The sequence below is a fragment of the Chroicocephalus ridibundus genome, chromosome Z (assembly GCF_963924245.1).
Source record: "Chroicocephalus ridibundus chromosome Z, bChrRid1.1, whole genome shotgun sequence".
Classification (NCBI taxonomy): domain Eukaryota; kingdom Metazoa; phylum Chordata; class Aves; order Charadriiformes; family Laridae; genus Chroicocephalus; species Chroicocephalus ridibundus.
This window is the reverse complement of record NC_086316.1, coordinates 48,801,637-48,827,233: the sequence shown is the minus strand read 5'-3', so window position 1 is coordinate 48,827,233 and position 25,597 is coordinate 48,801,637. Positions and strand designations below refer to the sequence as shown.

Genomic DNA, 25,597 nt, shown 5'->3' with positions numbered 1-25,597 from the left:
AATTTGTCCCAACACCTGCAGTGCTGCCTGAGATACCCTGGCATCTGCCTGGGACATCCGATCAGGATCCTGTAATATGAAGATGTGTACCAAAACTATTGTTGTTTATACGGTAGATGAATAACAAACAATTATCATTTCCAGGTGATATTTGAAGTTGCTTTCAATAGCGCCAAGGGAGGTTATGTTGCCCTTGATGACATTTCTTTCTCTCCGGTTTACTGCAGCAATCAGACAGGTATGAGTTCTTATTGCTATCTGCCTTCCTTGTTTCCCCCCTTTGCTTTTGCCCCTCTGAACTGTGTGTCAGTGTTTGCAGTATTTGGTAGAGATGTGCAGATGCTGTCTTCTCAACTGACCAGGGCCATTGGGCACCTCTTCCTCCTAGTGACAAAACATCAGATAAACACTAATGCCATTCGTTTGGTCCAGAAACCAGTCCTTAATGCTTTCTCTCCAAAGACCTTGCCTCAGGGATCTGTATCTGGAGCACTGGACTGACTCCTGGTTTTGCATCTCCCCGTATTTTGAACAAATTACCACTTGCAGTCCTCTCACGGAAAGAGAGGGGGATTTCCCCAGGTGTGACGGTATGAGGAACAGAATGTCCTGGCCTTTTCATTATTGCCGACGTAAGGAATATCTTCTTCCATGCCACATGCCCTGAGGTGTTCTTCAGAGGCAAAATGGGAGCCTTGCCTTCCTGTCTTCACTCTTCGGGGAGGCATTATTTGTCTCAGAGAGTGGCAAGTCTGTCAGCAACTTAGTAGGTTTTCACAGCAGCAGAAGTCAGCTGGATCCACGTGACCTCTGCTGTAGAGGCACTTGGGATGAAGGACTTTGTTATTTGTGAATGCAGCCTCTTAAGTAGCTGTGTGCTGGTTACTGGTTGCTTGGGTTTTACTGTAGCACTAAGCAATAGTCAAAAGTAGATTAGTGGTTCCCCACTGATCCCACCCATTGTTTCAGTCACAAGGTTTTTTTTGGCTGAAGTTTTGAAGTGATGAAGGAGAAAGATTTTTTGCCCTTTCTTATCTGCTTGGAGTCTCTGCTAGCTTTACCTGCAGTGCTTGAGTATCAGTAGAATCATGGAATAGTTTCGGTTGGAAGGGAACTTTAAAGGTCAATAGGAGGTAGATTCCAGATATGTTATTAATCCATGACTCTTGGCTGAGTAAATCTAGTTGCTTCCTTAACTTCTTGATGCCTGTTCTGTTTTTGCTTTGTTTTGCAACAAAAATCCTGAGTTACGTCTGCAGTATGCCATGGATTGGAGCTGTGTGCTCATCTGTGTTTTCCGTTTTAATTTTCAGATGGCTTATATGTGTTGAGGAATGGGATAAATTTTATAGCATTTTCTGCAGAGAAAGACACATGGGAAGTGTTTAGATCTGTCTTATTTGAGGCTGAAGAGACCACAGGCATCTCTCCTATACCAAAATGTTGCGTCTCCTGAAGCAGATGGCCTGTGTCCCTGCCCTTGTCACGAAGCCCCTCTTAGGCTCTGTGCAGAAGGGTTGTACGTGTTGCCGTAGAGTGATGCTCACAGGGTTGTGACTCCTGACATAGCCAAAAATTGCATGATGGCTTTGGGTTGTGCCCCTCCTTCCCCCAGCATCTGGTACAAGTGACTGAGGAGGCTTTTAAAGAAGCAGAAATGTGTTACTTAAAGCACCCATTCACCTGGGGTGTTTTTTTCAGACTAAAGCAAATCCTGACCCGTGAATTCCACCTTGCAGGTCAAGAAGGAACCATCAGCAGGGCTGGGGAGCTTAGCTTAGCTTTTAGTTGACTTCACTATAAATGGTGCAGCTGTCTTTGCTGCAGTGCTCAGGTAAGTGAGGTGTAGCTCCGGAGATCATCAGCCATGAGGTGGTACGTGAACCAAAAGCTATTTGACATAGGTATTCACAGCACGCGTATGCACACACATTATGCATGACTACAGAAGGGTTTTAAAAAGGTGCTCTTTGAAAGACTGTTAAATGTTGATGTTAGAAAGTTATCCCCTTGGAAACTGAAATAAAAATACAACACTCACGCACACACAGGTGCATGCTCACAATCAATTTGTCCAAATCTTTTTTAAATGAAGGAGGAGGATGAAAACAAATGGTCGTCGGAATGTCCTTGTGGATTATGTCCTGAAGGAGGAATCTTCTCTTAGTATCTGTAGCTTATTTTTATTTTATAGGGGCTCTGAAGGAGGAAACCTCCCAGCTCCAGCAAAAATATAAGAAAATAACACCCACTTGTGATAGAAAATCGATAGTTTGATATCATGAGGGTGGCAGAGCACTGGCACAGGCTGCCCAGAGAGGTGGTGGAGTCTCCGTCTCTGGAGTCATTCAAAACCCGCCTGGACGCGTTCCTGGGCAGCCTGCTCTGGGTGACCCTGCTCTGGCAGCGGGGTTGGACTAGATGATCTCCAGGGGTCCCTTCCAACCCTATGATTCTATGATTCTGTGATTGTGACTTTCCACTATACATGTGTAACAACCTTGCACATGCTTATCTTCTGTAATGCAAAGAAAGATGAAACAGAGTCTCCACTGGCATCCTTGCACTTCAAGTACCTATGCTCATTATAGTGTGCTCTTCCTAACAGAACACACGCCTCTATCTTGTAGGAACTCCTTTCAATCCTGCCGAGGCAGGCTGCAACTTTGAGGAAGATCTGTGTAATTTTTACCAGGATCACAAAGACGGCCCAGGATGGAGCAGAGTGAAAGTGAAGCGTAACGTGTATAGAGCAGGAGATCACACTACTGGGTTTGGTGAGTCAAAACTCCCTTTCACTAGAAGAGTCAAACTGGATATAAAGGTTAATATCCTTGTTGACTCCGCTAAATAATGTCATTGGCACACTGGGTAGATTGCCTCACTGCGACTCCCTGCCATTAAAAACCAGAATACACCCCTCTTTCCTAGCTGGGACTCTGGCTGTGCCTCCCCACATGTAAAGAGGGAAGGTCACCTATTGAATAGTCACGCAGGGCCGTAAATCAGAGTATCTTCATTATACTCATCCATAGTCACCGAAGGGAGGATTCTGCAAAAATATACAAGCAAATATTATAGTAGCTTAATGCATTGCTTTTAATATAGAGGAACGGTGGGCTCTTAGCTCTTCCAGGCTTAGGATATTTGGCATTTTTAAGGGAAAACTGTGAAGTGTGGCGTAGTGAAGCCACGTAGTGGAAGGCCTGCTAAAAAGTTCTGAAACTCACACATCTCTTTGTGTAGAGTACTCATGGTTCATAATCATATGTGCGAAAGTCTCACCTCATTATACTTGCTGCAGGGAATAACAGGCCTTGTGCCTATTCTTTGGTCTTGGAGCAGTACCCTTGAAACAGACAGGTTTCCAGTAAGGCCGGCAGGCCAGAAAATTTTTCAGTGTAAAACTGAAAAGTGCTTATTTCTGGTAACTCAGACATGTGCCAGTTTAGCATGAGGTAGCTGGGATGCTTTTAGAAAAATTCTTATTTCCTTTCAAACAGAGTGTGATAATCTGTTTCCTGCCTGTAGAAACTGTTTTTATAACCAAAGTCTGATGCAATAATGGAAGCTGCTTTAATAGCAAATCAGCTGTGCTAATCGCATATTAGAAATACTCAATAATTGTGCTGTCTTGCAGGTTATTACTTGTTGGCGAACACAAAGTTTACATCACAGCCTGAGTACATTGGACGTCTGTATGGCCCGACCCTGCCAGGAAACTTGCAGTTTTGCCTGCGCTTTTATTATGCCTTATATGGGTTTTTCAAAATGAGTGGTACTCTTGCTGTTTATATCTTTGAGGAGAATCATGTCGTTCAAGAGAAAATCTGGTCCGTATTGGACTCTCCAAAGGGAGTTTGGACTCAGGCTGAAATCTCCTTCAAAAAGCCTATGCCTTGCAAGGTAAGAGCCAGCTCTTCAAATCTGCCAAATTCTGGATGGAGATTTTCCTTGCCTGCTCCTCCCAGGGTTCTTCGTTATCTGGGGATTAATCCTAAGTGAGCTACACCTACAAAGCAAAATTGAGTTCCCCAGGCAGTACCGTGGGGAGTAGAGTATTTCTTTGCGGCCTGGCTCCCGTGGGAGCCCCGGTAAAATAACTTCGTACCAGGAATGGGGCAGTGTTGCCCTGGTGTCCTCAGCTGTAGTTGCAGTATTTGTGGAGATTTCACCTGAGAGGCTCTAACGAGAGCCAGTTGTGTCTTGGTTTCTCAGCAGGCTCCACGTTCGCTCATTTTTGTTTGATTGTTTGTTTGTTTCCAGTGGAATTCTCATCACCATACTTAATTACAGATTTTAATTAATCTAAAAAGTCAGTACTGGTAAGTTCAGGTCAAAATGGGGAGCTGATCCTACTTTCGTAAACTCAACCAATGGGTTAAAATATGAAACCAGAAGTCAGTGTAATTTAGCGCAATGGACTCGAAGTATTTGCAATGTCTGGTTGGAGAGGTCACTTTGTCATCTCAGCGAGTTCATAAGAGTAACATAATATTTCACATCACCTCCTGAGTAAGTCCTCAAGCTGCTGTTGTTTCTCACCTCCACTCTTTTTACAAAGACTGACTTCTACACAAATTCGTGTAGGCGCTGCTTCTGCAGTTACTCTGATTTCTGTAGTGGGTTTCCACTATTTGTGAGTCATATAAGGAGGACCAGATGGATTGCTACATTATGACACTTGAGATAAATCCGGCTTTTTTTCAGTGTGGTAGTACTGTCAACATGTGAATAAAAGCTTGTCTTGTAACTCAGGTATTTCTGAATTATAGACAAATATATTAAGCATTTTCCCCACTACAAAGTAATTTTTGAAACTGCAGTAGCTATTGAGTTTAACTTTTCTTGGGGGGAAGAAAAAAAAAAAGTGTTTTTCTTCGAAGTGAATACACTGTAAAAGAAAAAGTTCACCAAAAAAAATATTGCCTAGCTGTGTTAAAAGGGGAATTTACGGTGAAAATTTTGGTCCTAATTGTTGGCTAGTGTTTCCTCTCAGATATCTGGTACCTTAAAAAATTGGTGGAATTAGTATGAACATTTTAAATGCATAAAATACAAGAATTCAACTGATACAGAAAAAAGTATTTTTCTCTTCTTTCTAAATCACAAAAAGTTATTGGTTAAGAAGGCAAGCTTCTAACATGCTTTTGCTGTCTCCTGTTTATGTGTTTCCTTATTACTGCTAAAAAGGTTCAGTAGCTTGTGTAGCGTAATACACTGTGTGAGTAGTGATGACAGCTGAGCATGACTGTTAAAAGTGGTTTATAGCCTTGGAGGTGGCAGTTTTTTTAGCATCTGACATTTACATGGAAAATCTTTTCCAGTACGAATTTAAGAAGAACTATTTTTATGTTTTCCTAGAAATTAATATATCTAAAACACTTGTGAAGAAGCTTGCCTGGGATGGAAAGCTTTTTGTGAATTGTAGCTTTCATGTCTGTAGTTACCCGTCTGTCTGTAGGCAGTAACAGAGGGGGACAGCAGCACAAAGGAGTCTGAAGAAGTCAAGGGAACATCCTTGCTGCTTACGAGCCCAAGGGCTTGCAGGAGGGAAGAAACCCCATGCTCTGCAGCAGGAGGGTTTGTTGTCCTCTGGCAATCCTCAAACACCTGCAGTGAGGGAAAGCTGCCTTTCCCACAGAAAGAAGTTGCAAAATGTTTCTGTTGAGAAGGCATTCCTCAAATATCACATAAAAGTGAGATTTATTGGGCTTCAAAGAACTCCGCATGTGTTTGGAATATCATAATTCAGACATCCTTTAGCCAAATAACAATATATTTGGGCAGGGGTGCGAAGTTCTACCTTGCCTTGGTTTAAACCTATTCTCTCACACTTTTTTCCTAGATTGGAAGATTAGATTAGGTTTAGAATAGGGATTAAGTTGCAGTTTTACATAATGTGCTGAACTTTGTATAAAATTTTTATGGTTTTCCTGATGACTGTGTATGTATATACACCATCAGTTTATAAAGTTTTCCTTAGACAAATAGCACGTGGAAGACAATGGGTGAAGTTCTGAAGCACATCAATATGGAAAAGAATATCAACATATGTTTACAGACGAGAAGGCAGCATACAAAAGACAAATGATGCCAAAGTTTTAGGCATGTGCCTGTTTGCCATAAAGCAACAGTGAAAAACTGTTGTAGTTACAGGTTGGCTGCTTGTGATATTCACAAACAAGCTTGAACAAAGTTGCACAGTGAACCTGATTCTGGCTTTTCCTTGCAATCTCATGCCCAACTCTTCAACCTTAATACTGTATAAAGTCCTTGCATTTTTTATTTAGTTTGTTTCTTCTTTTCCAAGCCAACAGAAGGAAATGAAGGAGCACTGTGTGGTATTGTATCAACACTTAGGTTAGTTATCTGTAAAAATGTGTGTGCCTGGGACCTAGTGAAATAGCTGACGAGGAACACTCATTTCAGTGGCCATTTTCAATGTGGGCTAGCAGTGGCGGTGCATCAGAGCACGTTTTCCCTGACAGCAAGGAGTGGTGGGAGCCAGCAAGTCAGGGCTCTGGAGGGAGAGACACTATAGAGAAACCTGGGAGAAATGAACTCACTGAAGCTTGACCTGTCTTGTCCTGTTTTCTCCAACCTGTTCTTGCATCTCTTGCCTCCTCACTGATGCATCTTTGTAGCATCTATCCTGCCCTGTAGGCAGCAAACCGCGATTCCCCATCTTACTCCTGGCTCCTCAGTTCTGGACACTCCAATTCTTTTCCCTTTCATCCTGTCTATGTCCCAGTCTGTTTGCCCTGTTTGTTCCAGTTCTTACAAATTTTAGCTTTTCAAAAACTAATGACTTGACAGAAAGCACAGTTCTGGCACAAAGACCAAACCCTGACACATTTCTTGTTCCTTCTCCAAAGTCTAGGAGTGCCCAAGCTTTTCAAAGAATTTTTTAAATAGGGGCAAAATAAAACCTTTTTTCCTAGCCTTGTTCTTGGAAATGATGGAACTGTTTTGGCTTAAATCTTCCAAAACAAGCCTGAAGCAAGGACCCAGCATGGAAAGTCTGAGCTGAAATCATTGCGTTTTGGCAATGTTATAAGCAAGTGAAAAACAGTCTTTAAATGGAGTGAGGTGGTCTCAAAATAAGATAGGGCTCCCACCTTTCCTCTAATAGAGATGTGGTGGCCGCTGTGCCTATCGTGTTGTTTTCTGAGATGCATCGTGTGTAGATTGGATGATAAGAAGTTGTAGGCGTGCACAGTAGTTTGGCTGATTGAGTTCTTGGCTACTGGGTGTGATTTGTAGATTGGGTGAGTGCCTGTGGAAGCAGTAGATAGTCTCCTGGAATTTCCTTAATGGCCAGTAAAGTTAGCGAGGCAGTCATTTACACTGCTTTGGCCAGGGAGTCCTGAAGGTCATAACGATTTTGCAGCCAGAAAACAATTGTTTTAAAATACGTGATTACCTATGCCCTTCATCTTTCTGCTACTATGAGTACTACTCACAGGGCTTTGAAAACGATATAAAATCCATCTGATCTGTTTTAATTTTGGTAACATATCTGTTTGCATCAGGAAAATAAAAAGCCTCAGATGTTCATCTCTTGGTTTGTGTGATGGTTTTTGCAAGTTCTTTTTGAGTTAGCTAACTGCATTCTGGCACAGATTGTTGGCTTGAGTTCTGTGAGGAGGAAATGTGAAGCTGGCCAACAGGCTTTAATATGACACTTTGAAAAGGTTAGGTGGGTATGATCCAGCTAAGCAAGTCATAAATGTTTATACATATATATGTGTGTGTGTGTGTATATGTGTACATACTGCATGCAAATAGATACGCTATATAATGCTAGCAAGAAGGCAGGAAATGTAAAATCCTGATTTCTCAATTTGTACTTGAGGCATTGTCACTTTTAGTTAGTGTTAAGTACCTATGATCCTACATACATACGGTGTTGTTCTTATACTGTGTAGTGCCCAGGGAATGAAAGTGAAAAGGAAGAAATAATAAAATAAAAATTGCTAACATTTATTAAAATAAATGAAACCCTTCATGCTTTGTTGTATAAGCCTCTTAAAAGGCAGCATAAAAATCCGAGTCTGAAATATGTTGATTCTTGTGATCTGATTGAATGTAGTGAAAGTCATCTTCCAGGACAATACTTGGCAGGAAAATGTCAGAGCTAACTGAAAGAAAAACTCACGTATGTCATATATCACCTGGAAATGCTCACATGCACCGTGAAACAAGAATCTGCATTTTAATATTGTGCATGTTTGTGTGTAAAAACCACCATGGAAAGATATTTCTTTTATACAGCTTCACAACAAAGTCCAAATGCCTAGATGAAAATGAAGGTTTGAGAGCAACTGGGTCTTCTTACATCAGTTCTGTTCATTTCTGCTAGATTTGGTTCACCATTCTGAAGCTCAGGTTTTCAAAAGTAAACATGTTTAACCATTCATGCAAGTTTTTCCAATGTTACCTAGTGCTTAAATACCTCCCACAGAGTTCAAAAACAAATCCTCGGAAAGGTAGCTGGCATCGTAACAGTCCATCCTACTTCCATCAGAGTAGCTGTGGCAGCATTTCTTGGGTTTTCATTCTTTCAGTCTACTTTTCTTCCTCTCTGATGTGTTTTCTTTTCCTCACTCTCTTTCCTTGAGTTCATCTGTTTGTTTTCACCCATCCTCCGTAACTAATTTTAGTTGCAGTTGTGAGAAAGCAAAATCAAGTGACTGAGTGTTGCACTTCAATATTTACATGTTTTAAAACAAACAGAAGGGAGGACTTTTTTGGGAATGACTAAACAGTGAAATCCTTTGCTGCAGGATGCTGTGGAGGCCAATAGTATACATGCATTTAAAAAGGGATTAGACAGATCCCTGGAAAATAGACCTCACAGTGACTGTAAATGCAGTGGTACAGGTGTGACCTCCAGTTCAGCAAGTTCCTCAACTCTCTGGGGGCTGAACATAATGTAGCGGCACACACAGCTTTATGGTTGATTTGTTTCTTGTACTGTTTTCCCTGAACATTATCCCCTCTCTGCCTTCCTAGGGCTTGATATGAGGGCCTTTGGACCTTTTTTCTCACATCATCGCTGTCATGATGCTCAATATTAAATTATTCTAGCATTTCTCTTCACTGCTGAGAAATTCATGTCTCCCACTTGTCCACTGAAGTCATAGGTAAAGGACTAAAGCCATCTTGGATATATGATGAAGTCCTACATCCCTGTGACCGAGTCACTGCTATAAAGGACACAGTTCTCCAGTCAGGTATCAAGTGGAGGATGGCAGACATCCTAGTCCTTGTCTCCTCCCTGTCCCAGGAAAAACCCTCACTTGGGTCAAATAAAGGAGGTTTTTGGTAGTGTTGTGACACAATCCTTGACCAGTCTTCCCACAATAAGGTATGCAACCTAAAGAGATTGGAATGAGCTGCAGTTTTATAGTATGGCCGTTCTGTCCTTCCTTCTCTCAGCTCTAAAACAAGAAATTTTGTAAAGAACAGTTACTGGAAATGCCTATTTAAAATAAGAACATGTCTGTAAATAGTAGGATTAGTGCTTGCAAAATGAATACCCCGCTGTCTGTGGTGTCTGATATACATTTATGGAAACGATATGTTGGAAACTATAAAAATTATTCAGGTTAGAAAGTGTTACCTAAGTGGCCTGCATCTTCACAGTAGCTAAGCAAGGAGATATTTTGGTATCTGGGATACTTAACTGACATTTCCTTTTTTTTTGCTCAATTTTTGTTCTGAGTACTTAATATTATGATATTATGATGCCACATCATCTGTCAAGACTCCTCTGCCTAAAGGCAAGAACCTTTCCCTCTTATAAAAAGGGACAAGGAGACTGTTTCACCAAAAGAGGATAGAGCCATAATCACAGATTTCTGGAAGTCTAGGAGGGCCCTGGGGGACAGCTGAGGATATCAGTGTCCCATGTACATTTCTGTGCAGGCAGTGTTCACTACTAGACAGTGCAGTCCAGTGAATATATGTAGCATTAACAGCCTGTGGCCCTGGGTTGTTCTGTTAGCTTTATGTTTCTCTTCCATTGTTTGTTTCTGCAACCCATTTGCCCTTGGTCAGGAAGGGTTTTCAAAAATATTTGTTCAAACGTCACGAGCTTATTACCAATGTTATCCAATTATTTATGTAGAGGCTTTCATAATCCATTATTTTTACCTCAGAAGCTCATTGTATTTACATAGCAAGAAATTGAACTTGCCTGGCGAGTGCCATTTTAAATCAATTTATTTTAAATGATAGAAGCTTGCAGACATTCTAATTTTGGCTTAATAGCTTACTTGCATTCTTGAAAAATGAGTTTCTGACTGTTTAAGCCAAAGAAAAACAAGCCATTTAAAATCTTGTTTAATTAAACTAGTTAAAAGTAATTTGGGCTAACCCAATAATGTTTGTACCTAACAGCCCTGGGACGATCAGAATGGTTCTTCTATTCCCTGTGCCAGTGATGGGTCCCTGGCTTACACACTTATACGTTCCTGTACTAATGTAACTGGCTGGAAAGTCAGGTTCTCTGTTTTGTGAAACATCTTGACTGCTTCTTTGTGTCATGTCACACTTTTGTTTCTAGTGCTTGAATTATTTTTGGATTTCGTAATACTGAGTTTTATGTCACTGTATGGAAATTACAACAGTTGCTTCTGTCAAAAACCCACCTCAGACTCCACTGTACCTGCCTTTCTCCTTTAAGAAATTGAACCTAAATATGTGTCTAAGTGACAGCCTGAGTTTTGTATCTACACTGATATACAGGATGTAGTTTAAACCTAGGAATATACACTAGGATGGAATCAGGAGAATTAATTTGCTGCAGAGGCATAGCTTGCTTTTAAGTCACCAGATTTGGCTGCTGTCAGTTTTTCTTTTGTTTGGCTGGTCTCGCTCTCTAATTGAGCAAAAGATATATTTTTGGGCATAAACAAGTAGGAAAGGATCCCCATAGGGATCCGGGGGCATCTTCTCTCCTCATGTTCTCAGTCCAGCTCCCTCCAAACCTCCTTTTACCAGCTTCCCCACGAGTCCTTCCTTACACTTCTTGATGGAGGTACCCTGCTGCATGTCCTGCTCTTTCCTCTCCTCCAAAAGCAGGTAAACTTCATACGCATACATTTCAACTCACATCCACTTGTGGAGATGCAGAGCGCTAAGGATGAGAAGTCCCTTCTGCCTCACTCAGTGTCGGCAGCACAACCCAACAACGTGTCATGGGAGAAGTGAAACCCTGCCTGCTCTACCAGCTGTTCTCATCTGGCGTTGCTCATTACTGATATAATCCAGGATAAATGCTAAGAACTGATTATTGATACTTTGAGGCTGCAGAACAGAAACATTGATTAAGCACTGGAAAATAAATCAAAGCAGCTTCCAGAAATCGGGGCAATGATTTGTAAGGAAACCAGTATCCTGGCTGTGTCCTGTTATTGGAACAAAAAGAGACATGAGAGGGAAATATGTTTTATTTTTCAGTAACACAGGCAACAACAGCCTGCATTTGATAATGTTTTTAATTTAGCTTCCAAGATAGCATGCAAGTCCAGGAAGATTTGTTACCTAGTTTGAAACAATTAGTATGTTGTTCCTCTGTCATGTTCTATGAAGAAAGCGTGAGCTGAGCACAAAGATCCCCCTATTCTCTTCTCCAAGGCATGAGATAACTTAATAAAAATTTATTTTGGAAGAATTAACCTAGGAAATATTTTCATTCAAAACAAGTACAAATGTAAAGCATCATGGGATTAATCCTATCAAGACTGTAGAAAGGATTCCGAGATCTGACCTAGGGTGAAAATGAGTAGCTGAGTAAATTCAAATTGATACAATTTTGGTAGGTAAAGTTCAAATAGTCAGAGATGTCCCTTTATGACAAAAAAGGACATTTAGGACAAAAGAAGAGTGAATACATTTGGCCTGTGAATAAAAATATGTTCTACCCCATTGCTTAAAACTAAATCAAGAACATAACAACAAAATAAGCTGAGGGGACACTGAACAATTTCAGTACCTTTGCTACAGCTAATACTGGAAACTCCACATTCCCACGCACAAGCTCCCCCACCCCTCTGCAATTATGAAGTCTGCTCGTGGCAGCATGTCATTCAACACCACAAAAAGCAAGTGGGGAATTAGTAACGCTAAAGCGACAGATGACAAAGCTGAAGAAGTTTACAAGTGTCTCTGAAACAGATCAGTCCTTTGATTGTACAAAGGCTACTGGTTCAATGGCCTGTGAGAGACCAACAGTTATTGTTGCGGGGCTTTTGAAATGGAGGGCTTTCTGCAGGATCCACTGGGTAATTACATACCTTGTATGGAACAAGTTATTGCAATTTAATCATAAAGAACTTGATCCTGCTCCCAATGATGTCAATAGGAAAACATCACTTACAACATGATTCCACAGTGTGGAAATGTTGTTTCACAAATGAGGACTGACCTCACCCTTTCATGTGTGGTTTTCTGAAGATTCTTGGGTTTAGGACTATAATATGTCTTTAGTTTATTACAAATGTTCACCAGAACGCATTCATTAAAAGTCTGGTGAATGACGTCCACCCAACGTCAGTATTTATTGTATTCTTTATTCCAAGAGGTGCTACTATTTTTTAGTAGATTATGCCTGCTTCTTGAGAATGAACTTACAATTTCTGATGTGTTAAACCTTAAAGCTAAGAGAGCAGCTCTACAGGAGAAAAAAAAAAAAAAGAAAAAAAAAGAAAGAAAAAAGGCCAGTTTTAGGACACTATACACCGAGCAGTTGTGCATGTTGTGCAGGGGCACTCCTCGTGTCCCCACCTATAACAGTTTACAAGACAAATAATCATTACTTTCAGGATTAGTAGCACCGAATGGAAAATGTTTTTAAAATTGCTCTGTCCTGGACAGCATAACCCATACGTGCTTCAAAGGTTAAAGTGCAGTTATGTCCCAGGCTGTTTTATAAGCAGATGGGTAAATAAATACTACAAAGCAAAGCAATCTAGCAAAATTCAGTATAATGACCATACTTCAGGTGTTACCGAGCCTGTTAAAACAGGATATATTAAATAATGCATGAATGACTTTTAACAACCTTTTTGTATCCACATGAAACTGTCAATCAGCATTTAACCTCAAATATGTAACTGAAGTGTTTACAGTTGTTCCAGAATATTAAGCTGTTAGAGGTGACACTCACCCGCCTCCAGTCCCTTGTTCAGACCTCATCACAAAGGAATTGTTTTGAAAAGCTCCTCCCAAATTATGGTCATAACCCCAATGGTCAGACAGATGGTTTGCAGTAGTTAGGCAAAGAAGTCTGCCAGCAGTATTTTCACAAAATAAACCTTACTGTGTCTTCTGTAATTCAAACAGATCTGTGTCAACTTAGGGAGAAGGGCAGCTGGGAATCTTCTAGTTTCCTTACATTTTGTTTTGTCATCTCATGAGTGGCTTGTATTTTCCATTGCAGAATTAATGTGTAGCCAAATAAAACATCGTGGACACAATTCTTAATCTTCACAAACCCAGATGAACGCTGTGAATGATGCTTAGCATTTCCAGCCTCCTGCTCTATGATATCATGTCCTTGTGTCATTTCTGAATAATCCCATTTTGTGCAGTAGTTTCATCTCATCTCTGTTGTTCTTCGTTTTTTTGCCACAGTCATTTCTTTTGGCCATCACCCTGCATTACTCTTTCAAATTTATTTTTCCATGGATAAAATCTCCTGGTTCTAAGGATAAGATAGCTGAGGACATTTGAACTGTTCATGTTGCTTTTTGTGGGGGAAAAAACCGCAACAGCCTCAGTGAGTCATGTTTTCTCATACACTCCTAATAAGATGGAAACAACATACAGAGATACATCATTTGCCTAGAGAAGTGAGAAAACACTCCATTGAATGAAAACTTACATCTAAACCCCACTGGATTTGAAATTTCAGTCATTTGCAGTATTAGTATGTGCCAAAACAAAGTGGGTTCATCATTACTGTTCTGTCAGTGTCAAAATTATTAGTGCATTTGGAAAAAACCTAAAATTTCAGACTGTTAACAGCGACAGCTTTTGTTAGATACCTGAAACTTCCTTCACGTATTGCAGGTTGTCTTCGTCAGCTGGTGTAAAAGCTTCTGGGACTGTGGACTTGTGGCACTGGATGATGTATCGTTGAGCCTGGGAAGCTGCCAGGCTGCTGGTAAGACCATGTATACTTGTTGTCCAACAGCTCCTACCCTTTTTTAGTCAGAGTTCGTTGCATAACTTAATTTCCCAAGCCCATCCTACAGCTGCTTTCATCCCACTGTGGTTTCTTTTCTTTTTCCAACAAGTATTGCATAAATCCTATTTTTGCAGTAGCATACATACAGCGAGGACCAATTTTTTGTTCACAGGGGTACCAGCTAACTGCTCATTAACTTCACTGACTCTGGTTCAGTTGTATATTGGTGCACGTTCCTTTTGGGGTATTACAATTAAAAAAAACCCTCTCCAATAGTCGAACTGAGGGGAAAGCGGTTTTAAAATGGCTTTTAGGAAACCAGGAATGGACCCAAAAGCACTATTTTCAAAACACAGCATTATTCTTTTTAGTCTGGAAGTACAGTTGTGCAGGGCCAAGACACAGTCCCTTATCTGAACTGCAGTTCTCTAATGAAGACGGATGAGTCCAGCTCTCCCTCCTGTAGTGGGAGGAACTGAATGTTTTTCAGCAAGGCTTCACCCTCTGACAGGAACATGCTAACCTCTCTGAACTCACCCAAACTCCCTCTTCTGGGGCTTTTTGGGGTTTGACAATGCAACGATTGTATCCTAATTTGGAAACCATTCTCATGAGATAGGCACAATCTATAATCGCATTCTTCTTCGGAATAAAGCCATGCCTTTGAAATGGTGATGAGGCTGATCTACTATGCCATTTATGTTCCCATGTAATAAGAACTTTTTAATGACCTCTTTTGATTGGATTTCATGCATTTAGGCATCTGATCATTACAGAACAGAGAGAAGTCACATGTATAAAACAAGATGCCATTTTTCTAAAGCATTTCCGACTGTTGTCTGTTTTGCTTTACTTAGTTCCTAAACAATTTGAAAAGGAACCAAAGGTGCAGAACTGATATTTGAGTATATAGTCATATGGGGACTTGTCACTGATGGCACCAAAAAAATGCCCCAAACGTGCCCCAGAGCGTGCAAGGCATCGAGGCTTCCTCCTTTCCAAAAGATGAAAGCAACTCAGTGTCTACTCCTGAACTACAAATTCAGGTTACAACAGAAAAGCTGATAGAAGCTTCCTGGCGAGCACCTGAATTGTCAACTTCCTCTCTTCTGCATCATCTAATAGAATTGAAATAATGAAAATACTCTAGTAATTGCAGCTCTGGGGTCTGTTGTATGTGGTATTAGAATCTGGTGCCAAGGGAACATAAGAGAGCTAAATGTGGCGTTTGATTTCAGATCACAGAAACTCCAATCGCTGACAAGACTCATTTAATATGCGTGTAATACATGCTGGAGCTCATTAAACTGCTTGGGGTGCCACAGTAGTGGAGAAAATTACACTGGTAGAGCCCATTGCAGAGAAGAGCTCTGATGAGATAATAACCTGTATGAGATGTTTTAAAGAATATTAGTACATTAGTCAGCCAGACTAGGGCACAGATTTCCCCAAAGCTGTGAAGAAAATGAAATTAAATTTCTTACATCATTTTGAAGCTACTGTGACTACTGTAATTATTGCTAGGTAGATATAAGTGATTTAAGCAGGTGAGCGAATGCAATACATTTCTTGTGTAATCTCTCAATATATCCGTCTAATATACTTGCAGTTTTAAACAATGTCCTCTCCTTATAGATCTATTGCTGCCCAACCCTGGAGAGTGTACTTTTGAAAAGGATGAGTGCATGTTTACCCAGAAGAAGAGAGGTCGTGGGAGTTGGCACAGGAGGAGGGGTCCAACTCCCACTTCTTACACCGGGCCAAAAGGAGACCACACTACCGGGGTAGGTGAGTTGAGCTCCACACTGAACTTTCAGAACAGAGATTGATAGTTAATCAAAAATACTTTGAAATGATAACCTAGAACATGGAGGAAGTTTTTACTGCTCTGTTCAGAACAGTTATTAAGCAAATGAAGTAAACATGTTTCTTAGGGACCCATGGATGGTTTTGAGAATGCGATGCTTAATCTGAATTATCTGCAGTCCAAGTGGGTAGCTTGGTCTTCATGTCCCAAAGTAGCCCTTTCCTTTGGGAGAGAAAAGGACAGGGTGACTCTCCAGACCCTGCAGAAAAGCCTTCTTCCAAACCTCTAGTTTACCTGAATATTCCCTGAAATAAAAGGCAAACAAGCGGTTGGGGGCTCTTTTGCATCACGACCTTTCTGTTCAAACTCAGAAGAAAATACAGGTAGTAAAAGAGGTCCCACAGACCTTTTCTATTGAAAAATCTGCTCCATAACCTCACTTGTGTAATTTGAAGTATTTAGGCAAGCGGGGCCCCCATTAGCATGAGCGAGCGCACAGAAAACTGCATCAGAATTGCCCCCACACTGGGGGCAGCACCTGGTGACTTTTGGAAATGACGAACTGCTCATGTTCCTGCAGAAGAGGACCTCAGTAGCAACTCTACTGGCTTCAGTGTGATGGATGAAACTGCCCTAAGTCTTGTGAATGTTAAATGCTCACATAGATTTGAAAAGGTTTTTGAGGTCTTTGGATTTGCCTTCCTTCACAGCAGTTAGCGTTCTTTCAACAAGTTATAAAGTCAGTTGCAGACAAGTTGGCCTATTCACAGTAGCCATCTATCCAGTCTGTCAAAAAATTTAGCTGGATGACAAAAGCAGTTGGCCTGCTCAAAAGGCTCACCAAAAGCTATTATTATTCTGTCAACTGTGATTGAGTGTAAAGCATGCGAAGCAGTAGCAAGGACAGTTATTTCAGCTGTGCATATGAAGTCTTGCTCTATGCAAGCTTAATTCAAATTACTCTGGAAAACGGTTTTGTTTCTAGTTAACAAAATAACAAATGCTTCTAGTTAATGAAATGTCAAATGTTTTGTCTTGTTTCTGATCTCTTTATCTAAAAAGATGGCTTTGTGCATGTTCAGCAAAATCTCCCTTTCCTATCTCCTGGTAGAATTTCTGTAATAGCCGCGTCCTGAGCAAGGTATGGAAATTGACTAGAGAGATGTAAATTCATGGTGTGGGGGACTGGATGGCCAAAATCCTACATAGCGAATTCAGAACACAGATGGGAATGTTTCTCCTTGGCTTGAAATTTCATATCACCAAGAAATTATGTTCTTCCATTGTTAATTCTAAACAGTACTGATTCTGGGTAGAAATATGAAGAGCCTTCAGAGATAAGTAAGTTTTAAAGCTTAAAACTTCTCTTATGTGTTATGAAATAAAAACGGGAAACTTACAGATCTGACCATATTCTGACCAGGTCTATTGGCTAAGTTATCTCAGTGGAAAATGCAGGCTATCTACAAATCAAGAATGTTTTCCCAATAATGGTACCTTTGTACCATGGAATGATTTTCAAAAGGGAATTTTGAAATTCTTGTCCCTTTTCTTCAAAAATAAGATGACATTAGAGTGAATTAGATGACATACTGTCTGTAAGTCTTTGTTACCTGTGCTGTCCAGTTCTTCTGCATGAGCTAAACATGTGATCCCCAGCTTTAAAATAAGTGAGAATTTTTCCAAATGGTTTTTAAAGTTCAAAAAAGAATTTTTATTTTTAAACGTAGGTGAAACTCTTGGAGAGGCATCTGTAGGCCATCTCTGTATTGTCTGGCAGACCCTTCTTTTTTTACAAAATATAATTATAGAATCATAGAATCGTTTGGGTTGGAAGGGACCTGAAAGATCATCTAGTTCCAACCCCCCTGCCACGGGCAGGGACACCTCCCACTCGACCAGGCTGCTCAAAGCCCCATCCAGCCTGGCCTTAAACACTTCCAGGGATGGGGCATCCACAACTTCTCTGGGCAACCTGTTCCAGTGCCTCACCACCCCCACCATAAAGATTTTCTTCCTAATATCCGATATAAATTTCCCTTCTTTCACTGTAAAACTGTTAGCCCTCGTCCTATTGCTATACTCCCTCATAAAGAGTCCCTCCCCAGCTTTCCTGTAGGCCCCCTTTAGGTACTGGAAGGCCACTATAAGGTCTCCTCGGAGCCTTCTTTTTTCCAGGCTGAACAACCCCAACTCTCTCAGCCTTTCTGCATAGCAGAGGTGCTCCAGACCTCTGATCATCTTCATGGCTTTCCTCTGGACCCGTTCCAACAGGTCCATGTCCTCCCTCTGCTGAGGACCCCAGAGCTGGACGCAGTACTCCAGGTGGGGTCTCACTGGAGCAGAGCAGAGGGGCAGAATCACCTCCCTCGACCTGCTGGCCACGCTTCTTTTGATGCGGCCCAGGACGCAGTTGGCTTTCTGGGCTGCGAGCACATGTTGCTGCTCATGTTGAGCTTCTCATCAATCAACACCCCCACATCCTTCTCCTCAGGGCTGCTCTCAATCCGTTCTCCGCCCAGCCTGTATCTGTGCTTGCAATTACCATGACCCAGGTGCAGGACCTTGCGCTTGGCCTGGTTGAACTTCATGAGGTTTGCACAGACCCACGTCTCAAGCTTGTCCATGTCCCTCTGGATGGCATCCCTTCCCTCCAGCGTGTCGACCGTGCCACACAGCTTGGTGTCTTGGTGTCATCAGCAAACATGCTGAGGGTGCACTCAATCCCACTGTCCATCTCGCCAAGAATCCAATAATCCAAAAGGACATCACATTAAAGTTACTGGCTATTTTGGTAGGTAACCAAACTCCGTAAAAGGATTCAACATTCATCTTTGTTTGATGCTTTTTCCCCCCTGATTGTTCCCTAGATAATATATTTATTCTTCCTCTTTCAAATACTCTATATCCCTGCTCTCGTGTTTCCAAGGCCAATAACCAGCAGGAGCAGCATTTAAGAGTTTCTTGCTCAAGAAAGGGAATGGGCTGTTAGCACAATTTTCTTCACTTCTAAGGCAGAAACTGACTTTGGACCTATTTTCAGTTTATGTAGAACACTAAATATTCTGAGATCTGAGGCTGATAGCTTGACTTTAGAAGTGCTGAAGCAAGATAATCTTTTAAGCCTGGCCTTTGACAACAATGTTCATTCTTTATTTCACACATCTCTTTCTTTGCACAGAGATGTGCTGAGAAATGCGTGGATTTGAATTCACAAAACCAAGAGCTGATCTAGTGTTTCCAACAAGTTTATAATATGATTCAAGCTTTAGAACTAAAGGCAAGTTATTTTATTATATTGTAGTATGAGCTGTAGGTTTTGATTTTTTACTCAAGGAGCTTTAAAGCACAGTGAACATCAAAATCCGCACAATGGCTTGCACTAGGTTTGGTATAAACAGCCTCGGGAATTCTCCAACACACTGTACAGAATTATCTTTTCTTTACAGACCTACAGCTGTAGGTAATCTTCATTTTCACCCTCTCTACTGCTGCTCGCCATCAAACTACAACCCCGGTTAGAAGGGATGTCTTCAGCATGGGTTTGTGTAGATAATAGGACTCTTGAGTACCAGGAAAGACACCCCCAGCTGCTCTTGCCGCTCTCAGCTTTTGTCCTGCCTCACTGATCCTTAGGAATCCTCTCTCCCCCTGAGGGAAGTCTCACCACCAGGACTTGTGGTGGCAGAAGGGCAGCTTGTTTTCTCCAACACCACAAAAAGGGAGCAGTGGGGCAGCATGAAGAGCTGCTGCAAAACCTGAGTTCATTGCCTGCTAGTGAAGCGTACATCTCAAGACACAGAACAGCTGCCATATGTGGCCGATTGGACGTGAGGATGCTCCTCAGTCTTCTGATACACCTCAGTTTGCTCCAGTTGGAAATAACTGAATGATGCGGGGCGGGGAAGAGGGGGGATTAATTTGCCTGCCACCAATTAATGACTAATTTTTCCACAGAATCAGAGTTCATGACAATCTTTCATTCATTCATGGATGCTAGAGAGTCTAGTTTTCCTCACTTGTGTCTTCACATCTTGATCACAGAAAGATAAATATTATTGATGTCCTATGTGATTTAAAAGAGGTATTTCAATTAATTTTCTTTGTTAATAGCATCAGCTCCAACCACTGCCTGAATGGTACCCTCAAATGTACATGCAGTGAATTCCAATTAATCTGCCACTGTCAGAGTGCATTCCTGGTTTAAGAACGGCTATGATTTTTTTTCTTACTTTGTATTCCTTTCAGTTGCTATGTATTTCATCAGATATAAACAGTTTTTTAAGTGTTCTTATATTAGCATTCACAACTGTTACCATTATTACACTACACAATTACTAAAATATCACAAATACTACAACTCACAAATACAACAGTCCATGGCATAAAAATCTTCATCAAAATAGTTTCAGTCATAGTTTTATATGTAAGGAGTATGTTAAGTGTAATTAACATGCTGAGAAAACATATTCTACTCTGCTAATATTTGCTTGTGTATCTTTTTAAGGATACTACATGTATATAGAGGCATCCAACATGGTCTATGGACAGAGAGCATACCTAGTTTCAAGATCACTAAGAGGAACGTCTGGAAAACAGTGCTTGACATTTTTCTATCACATGTACGGAGGTGGGACTGGATTATTAAGTGTTTATCTGAAAAAGGAAGGTGATGAAGAAGAGATTCCCTTGTGGAGGAGGACAGGGGAACAAAGCATCTCATGGCTAAGGGGACTGATAGAATATGAAAGTGATAGAAACTACCAGGTAAGAAAAAAAACCCAAAAAGCAGACAAAGTGGAATGCTGAACTGAATTATGTGCTAGAATCCAAGGTTTAGGTTGTATAAAAAAAATGAAAATCTTAAAAGGTAGATAGCGTTGAATGGGCACCTTGACAAGCTGAAGTAATGTGTAATTTCTTACAAATTAAGGTAGGGAGGGAATTACTAAAGACATCAATAGGTCGCAAGTATGAAAATAGTTCATTAAGTCAAAAGTATTTTTTTAAAGTATTTAAATGTGTTTTTCCCATCATGTCTTGTCAGAAGTGGTAGTTTTTATTTAGATCCCTTGTGCAATTTCTTTTCCTTTCAGCTGTCTAAAGCTGTGTCTCGATTTGACATGACCACTAAGCTGTGATAAAACGGCTTCTTCTTGCAGGGTAGTCTTTCTGAGGTGGCACCGAAAGCAAGGGATGATGCAAAGCCAGAACTCTGCCTTTGGTTTCAACAGTACTGTCATTTCAGTATTGGCAGAGACAAAGCCTGCTTCAGTTTCTCTGTCAAAGAGGAAGCTGAAATTGCTATTGACTGAAGCATCACTGGGCACGAAACTGCACTGGTCGCTAACCAAAGATGTTTTGTGGGGTTTTTTTAATGGCTTTGCCTCAAGAGCCTGGAAATTAATTAGGAAAAAAGAAACCTTTCACTGAAAAACAAGTTTAGCTTTATCAGTAAGACCACAATATAATATTGTAATGCCTTTTTTTCCCCTCAAGCCTTGCTTGCAAATGGGCAACACACAGCAACACATTTGGGCTGAAAAGCAAGACAGAAATGCCACACCACTAGAGAAAATTTATCAGTGGTCTATAGCACGCATCAATTTCTTATGAAGTTGTAACAACACATTTGCCTCCTTCGGCATAGCACACACTGAAATTCTCAGACCAGGGCAATCAGTCCACTGGTGGAGTGTAGAAGATTGTTTCCAAGAAGCAGGCTTTTAGGACACGCTAGATCCCTGAATAGACTGCATGGGTGTTACTTGTTTTAGTTCCTCCCCCTATGGGATTCATGAAAAGCTGTGTCTTACCTTTACAGATTATTTTTGAGGCAATCCGTGGTGTGTCAATGAGAAGTGACACTGCTATTGATGATATTCTGTTCCAGGCAGGACCCTGTTTGGGTAAGTGTTGAAACATACTTTTATAGGACTACTCTTAGGAGACACTTAGCAATTCACAGTGCTTTTTGTAATTAGACATGTGATACTTCTTCCCTTGAATCCCCAGTGAACGGATCTGAATTTAGTGTCATGCTGATGGGCTAGTGCAGAATCGTTCTTTTTTTTTCTAATAAAATGCAAGATCATCCTCAGAATCCGGACTAGTAAAGATGCTGTAACACTTTTTAAAAACCGTATGGCAGTCCAGTTTAAATCCAGCATGGTAATTACATTCTGTCTTATGCATTCTTATGTATGATAAAAATACAAATAATTACAGTATTTCCCCCTTCTTTGTATTCTAGAAGTGGAAGAAATTCAGTTCTCATCAGGCTATCCTGACAGCTTAAACGAAATTGAGTATTGAATACAGTCTGCTGAACGGAATGAAGTGCATAGAAGATTTGTATGTGAGAAACTGCACAAACTGTCTATTTGAAAATACCTTTTGACAAAATACTGGACTGGTTTGAATATGCACCAATGTATAGGAAGAACTCAGAGCACTCATGTTCCTTGCCTTTGCAATGAAATTGTTGACTCAGGGCTTCTTAGACTGTTTTTTTATATATTTTTTCTCTTTTGCATGAGGTATCAGTTATTATATAAAGGCTTCCCATTTTGCACAGATCATTCATTTTAATGCCTTTTTTTAAAAAAACCCCAAACCTTTCTGGTATATAGGTAAAAAGAGGAAAGTAAAGGTGCACAATTAAAATCCAATATTGTGTTATCTTAAATCTGCATTCAGTGAATGTTTTGTGTTGGGTACAGAATGGATTTTTGTTAAGGAAATTATAAATATTTTGAAATAATAAAGAAAATAGTATTAGCTACTAGTAATAGCCAACATGTTAAGTGCAATTATTCATGATGACAAATCTCTCTGGGAAACTTTTAATGCTCTGCTGGCAGTTTTTTGTGGTTTTGTATTATTTTACTATAACAAATATATTTGTCGTCCTTTTAGTGTTAACAAACTCACTTTTAGTGTTCCAGTATAATTCAGTGTAAGCTGCTGACATTTTGAACTATACAAAATGAAAGCCTTTGAAGCCGTACGTTTTCTGGCATACAAGTCTTGGGGATATTTTAATAAATCATTTTGTACACTCACCGAGAATGCACTTACACTTTAGCCAGCCACAGATGCCTTGCATTTATATTAATAGGAAACTGAATTCACACAACTTGTTAATTTTTAAGATTATATGTGTTTGTATGTAAGGTTTTGTTTTGAAATTATTATAACTTCCTAATAAAATGTAACTTTGAAAATCATCTTATTGCTCTGCTGTAGACTTTATAGTTATCAATGTAACAAGAAACAACTGAACCTAATATAATAGCCTGAATTCAATATTTTTAATATGAAGAGAATGAAATGTGTGGGTCACATCACCTAAGACAGCTGACAGAAACCAATCTGATCTACTGCAGGAAGTTGCTGTATTGAGCCACAACAATTATTCTTAACAGCCACCACATTCAAGCGGTTGCTGCAAGATGTGAGCCCTGAAAGTGGGAATAGCCTTTGCTCCTTTCAGAACAAAGTACACATTTTTCCTAACATCCTATAAGGATCAACAGCACCTGGGACAATCTAGCCCCTTGCGGCTTTAGTAAGTTTTCATTTTGGCGACACAAACAATTGAAGGGATTGCTCAATTAAATACATTCAGTACTAACACGTTTATTTGACCACACAGATTGAAGCAGTTTATTATTTCCTAGAGGCTGAAGAAAAGTCAAAAGGAATTGACAGCTTAACTTCCTATCCTAGCTACCTAGAGTCCCCATTGGCAGCTGGTTATGAATGCATCATTCTTGCTATTATTCTGAAAATGAAAGCAACCAGAAACAATAGACTGTTTCCTAAGAGTCAGTACAGTTTTACGGTTTTTCTATAAAGCTTATGCTTTGGTATCAACATTCAGATCAAATTATCTAAGCAGAAAACAAATGAAAATGAAGTGGTTAAAATCATCAGGCTTGGTGGTTCTCAATACTTCTGATGGGACTTTTCTTTAAACGAAATGCAGCACAAAGGATAACTACTGGATTCGTATCTCCAACCATTTATGGAACTCTGCTTCACTCCATGAAAGTAATCAGATTTAGGCTGATATGAATGAGAACATAGGCAAAGTACTCTATTTTGCTCTACACTAAGCGTTCTCTAGGGGCGTCATTGATTTTGTCGATACCACTGAGGGTAGTATCTATCCACAGGGTGTGAAGCACTGACTGGAAAAAAAAAAAAAAAAAAAAAAAAAAGCTTTAGTCCTTTAGTCCTTTCTTCAGTAGGGAACAACAGCACTTTTCCACCCATTTCTGCTGCAGGAATTAAAGAACCGAGGGAGAAACTGAAAGATGGCTGTAAACTACTTTAGTGCCTGCTGAATACCACTTTATAAAATAGGAAGTAGTTTCCACAGACTAGTGAAAGATTGGCTGCAAAACATCTGAAAACAAGGGAAGGTTCATTAAGATTTCTCCACTGGCAAACTTCAGTTTTATGGAGGTAAAAAACATTCCATCAGCTCTGTCCAAATAGGAAACTCCCTGTGCAGCTGACTTTTGCCCTAGACCCATTTTTATTTATTATTTGTTCTTTCTCACTGCTGCAGTAGCTGTACAGGGACCACAGCAGGGCAAAGAACAGTTCTGAGACTTGCTATACTGGGCCTGTTTACTGTCTGAAAATTTCTTCAAAAGCTACTGGGGAACCTACAAATAGTTGCTTTGATCCCAGTTGTGGCACAGTCCATAAAATGGAAATGCAAAAGAAACCTTCAAAAGCAGCTGTAACATCCCAAACACTAACAGGCCTGTATTTGATTGTTCTAAATGTAGCTTTGTGCTGGAGTGGAACTCAACTTGTCCTGAGGTCAGAGGAAAGGCTCTTTTATTGCCCTGTTATTTAATACTCTTTTTATTCTTTGAATATTTTCCATTAATTGACATTTTATCATTACCCTTATTAATTTCCAAAAAGAGGGCCAAATTCAGTTCTCAGCTACACCAATGAAAAACCAGAACAAAGTAAAATATCAGTTATTCTAGCTTTACACTAATGTAAACAAAACTGTATTCTGGCTGACTACAGTGTCACACAAAAATAAACCTAACATAAATACAACTTTACAGTCATGAAGCTTCACTAAGACAGCTCAAGCTGAGCACTAAAATACCTGGCATTTTATCTACCTGGATCTGAACACAGCTCACAAGCGTGACTGCCCACACTTAAGACACCCACTGCCCCAAAAGGACCACTGTGTAAGGTAAAAGGCTGAAAGAGCACTCTTTTCATGCAACATGATACACTGAGTCAAAAAGTTCTACCCCTCACATTTCAAAAAAGAGAAAACATCAATCTTGTCCTAACTCAAACAAAACACTAGGTGTCAGATGTCAAATTTACTTAATTTTAACATTTCCTTTGGAAAAATATTTCAGTTTGTGATTTTAAGTTTCTTAGTTGCTTAAGCATGAATGAATAAACTTTCAATACTCCTTTACATTGCTTTGACTTATATTCATCTTCTTGCTGCTTTCTTCCCAGCCTTCCTCTGTTCTTTTCTTCCTGTGCACCTGCTGCACCTTTCTGGTTTTCCCACCTGCATATGTTTTTTCTGA

General features: G+C 40.2%; 1 protein-coding gene across 2 annotated transcripts in view; it reads left to right on the top strand.

Moving 5' to 3' along the window:
* Positions 1-23,177, top strand: part of MAMDC2 (MAM domain containing 2) — a 64,927-nt gene extending 41,750 nt beyond the window's left edge. The window contains exons 7-14 of one of the 2 annotated variants that reach the window (XM_063321013.1): positions 145-238; positions 2,631-2,777; positions 3,641-3,906; positions 14,083-14,176; positions 15,836-15,988; positions 20,515-20,774; positions 21,832-21,916; positions 22,261-23,177. In XM_063321013.1, coding sequence (XP_063177083.1) covers positions 145-238; positions 2,631-2,777; positions 3,641-3,906; positions 14,083-14,176; positions 15,836-15,988; positions 20,515-20,774; positions 21,832-21,916; positions 22,261-22,322 — 1,161 coding nt within the window. In that variant the 3' untranslated portion in view covers positions 22,323-23,177. Of the gene's footprint in view, positions 1-144; positions 239-2,630; positions 2,778-3,640; positions 3,907-14,082; positions 14,177-15,835; positions 15,989-20,514; positions 20,775-21,831; positions 21,917-22,260 lie in introns of those variants that run through there. The other variant, XM_063321014.1, reaches the window with a different exon arrangement.
* The last annotated feature ends 2,420 nt before the right edge of the window (positions 23,178-25,597 follow it).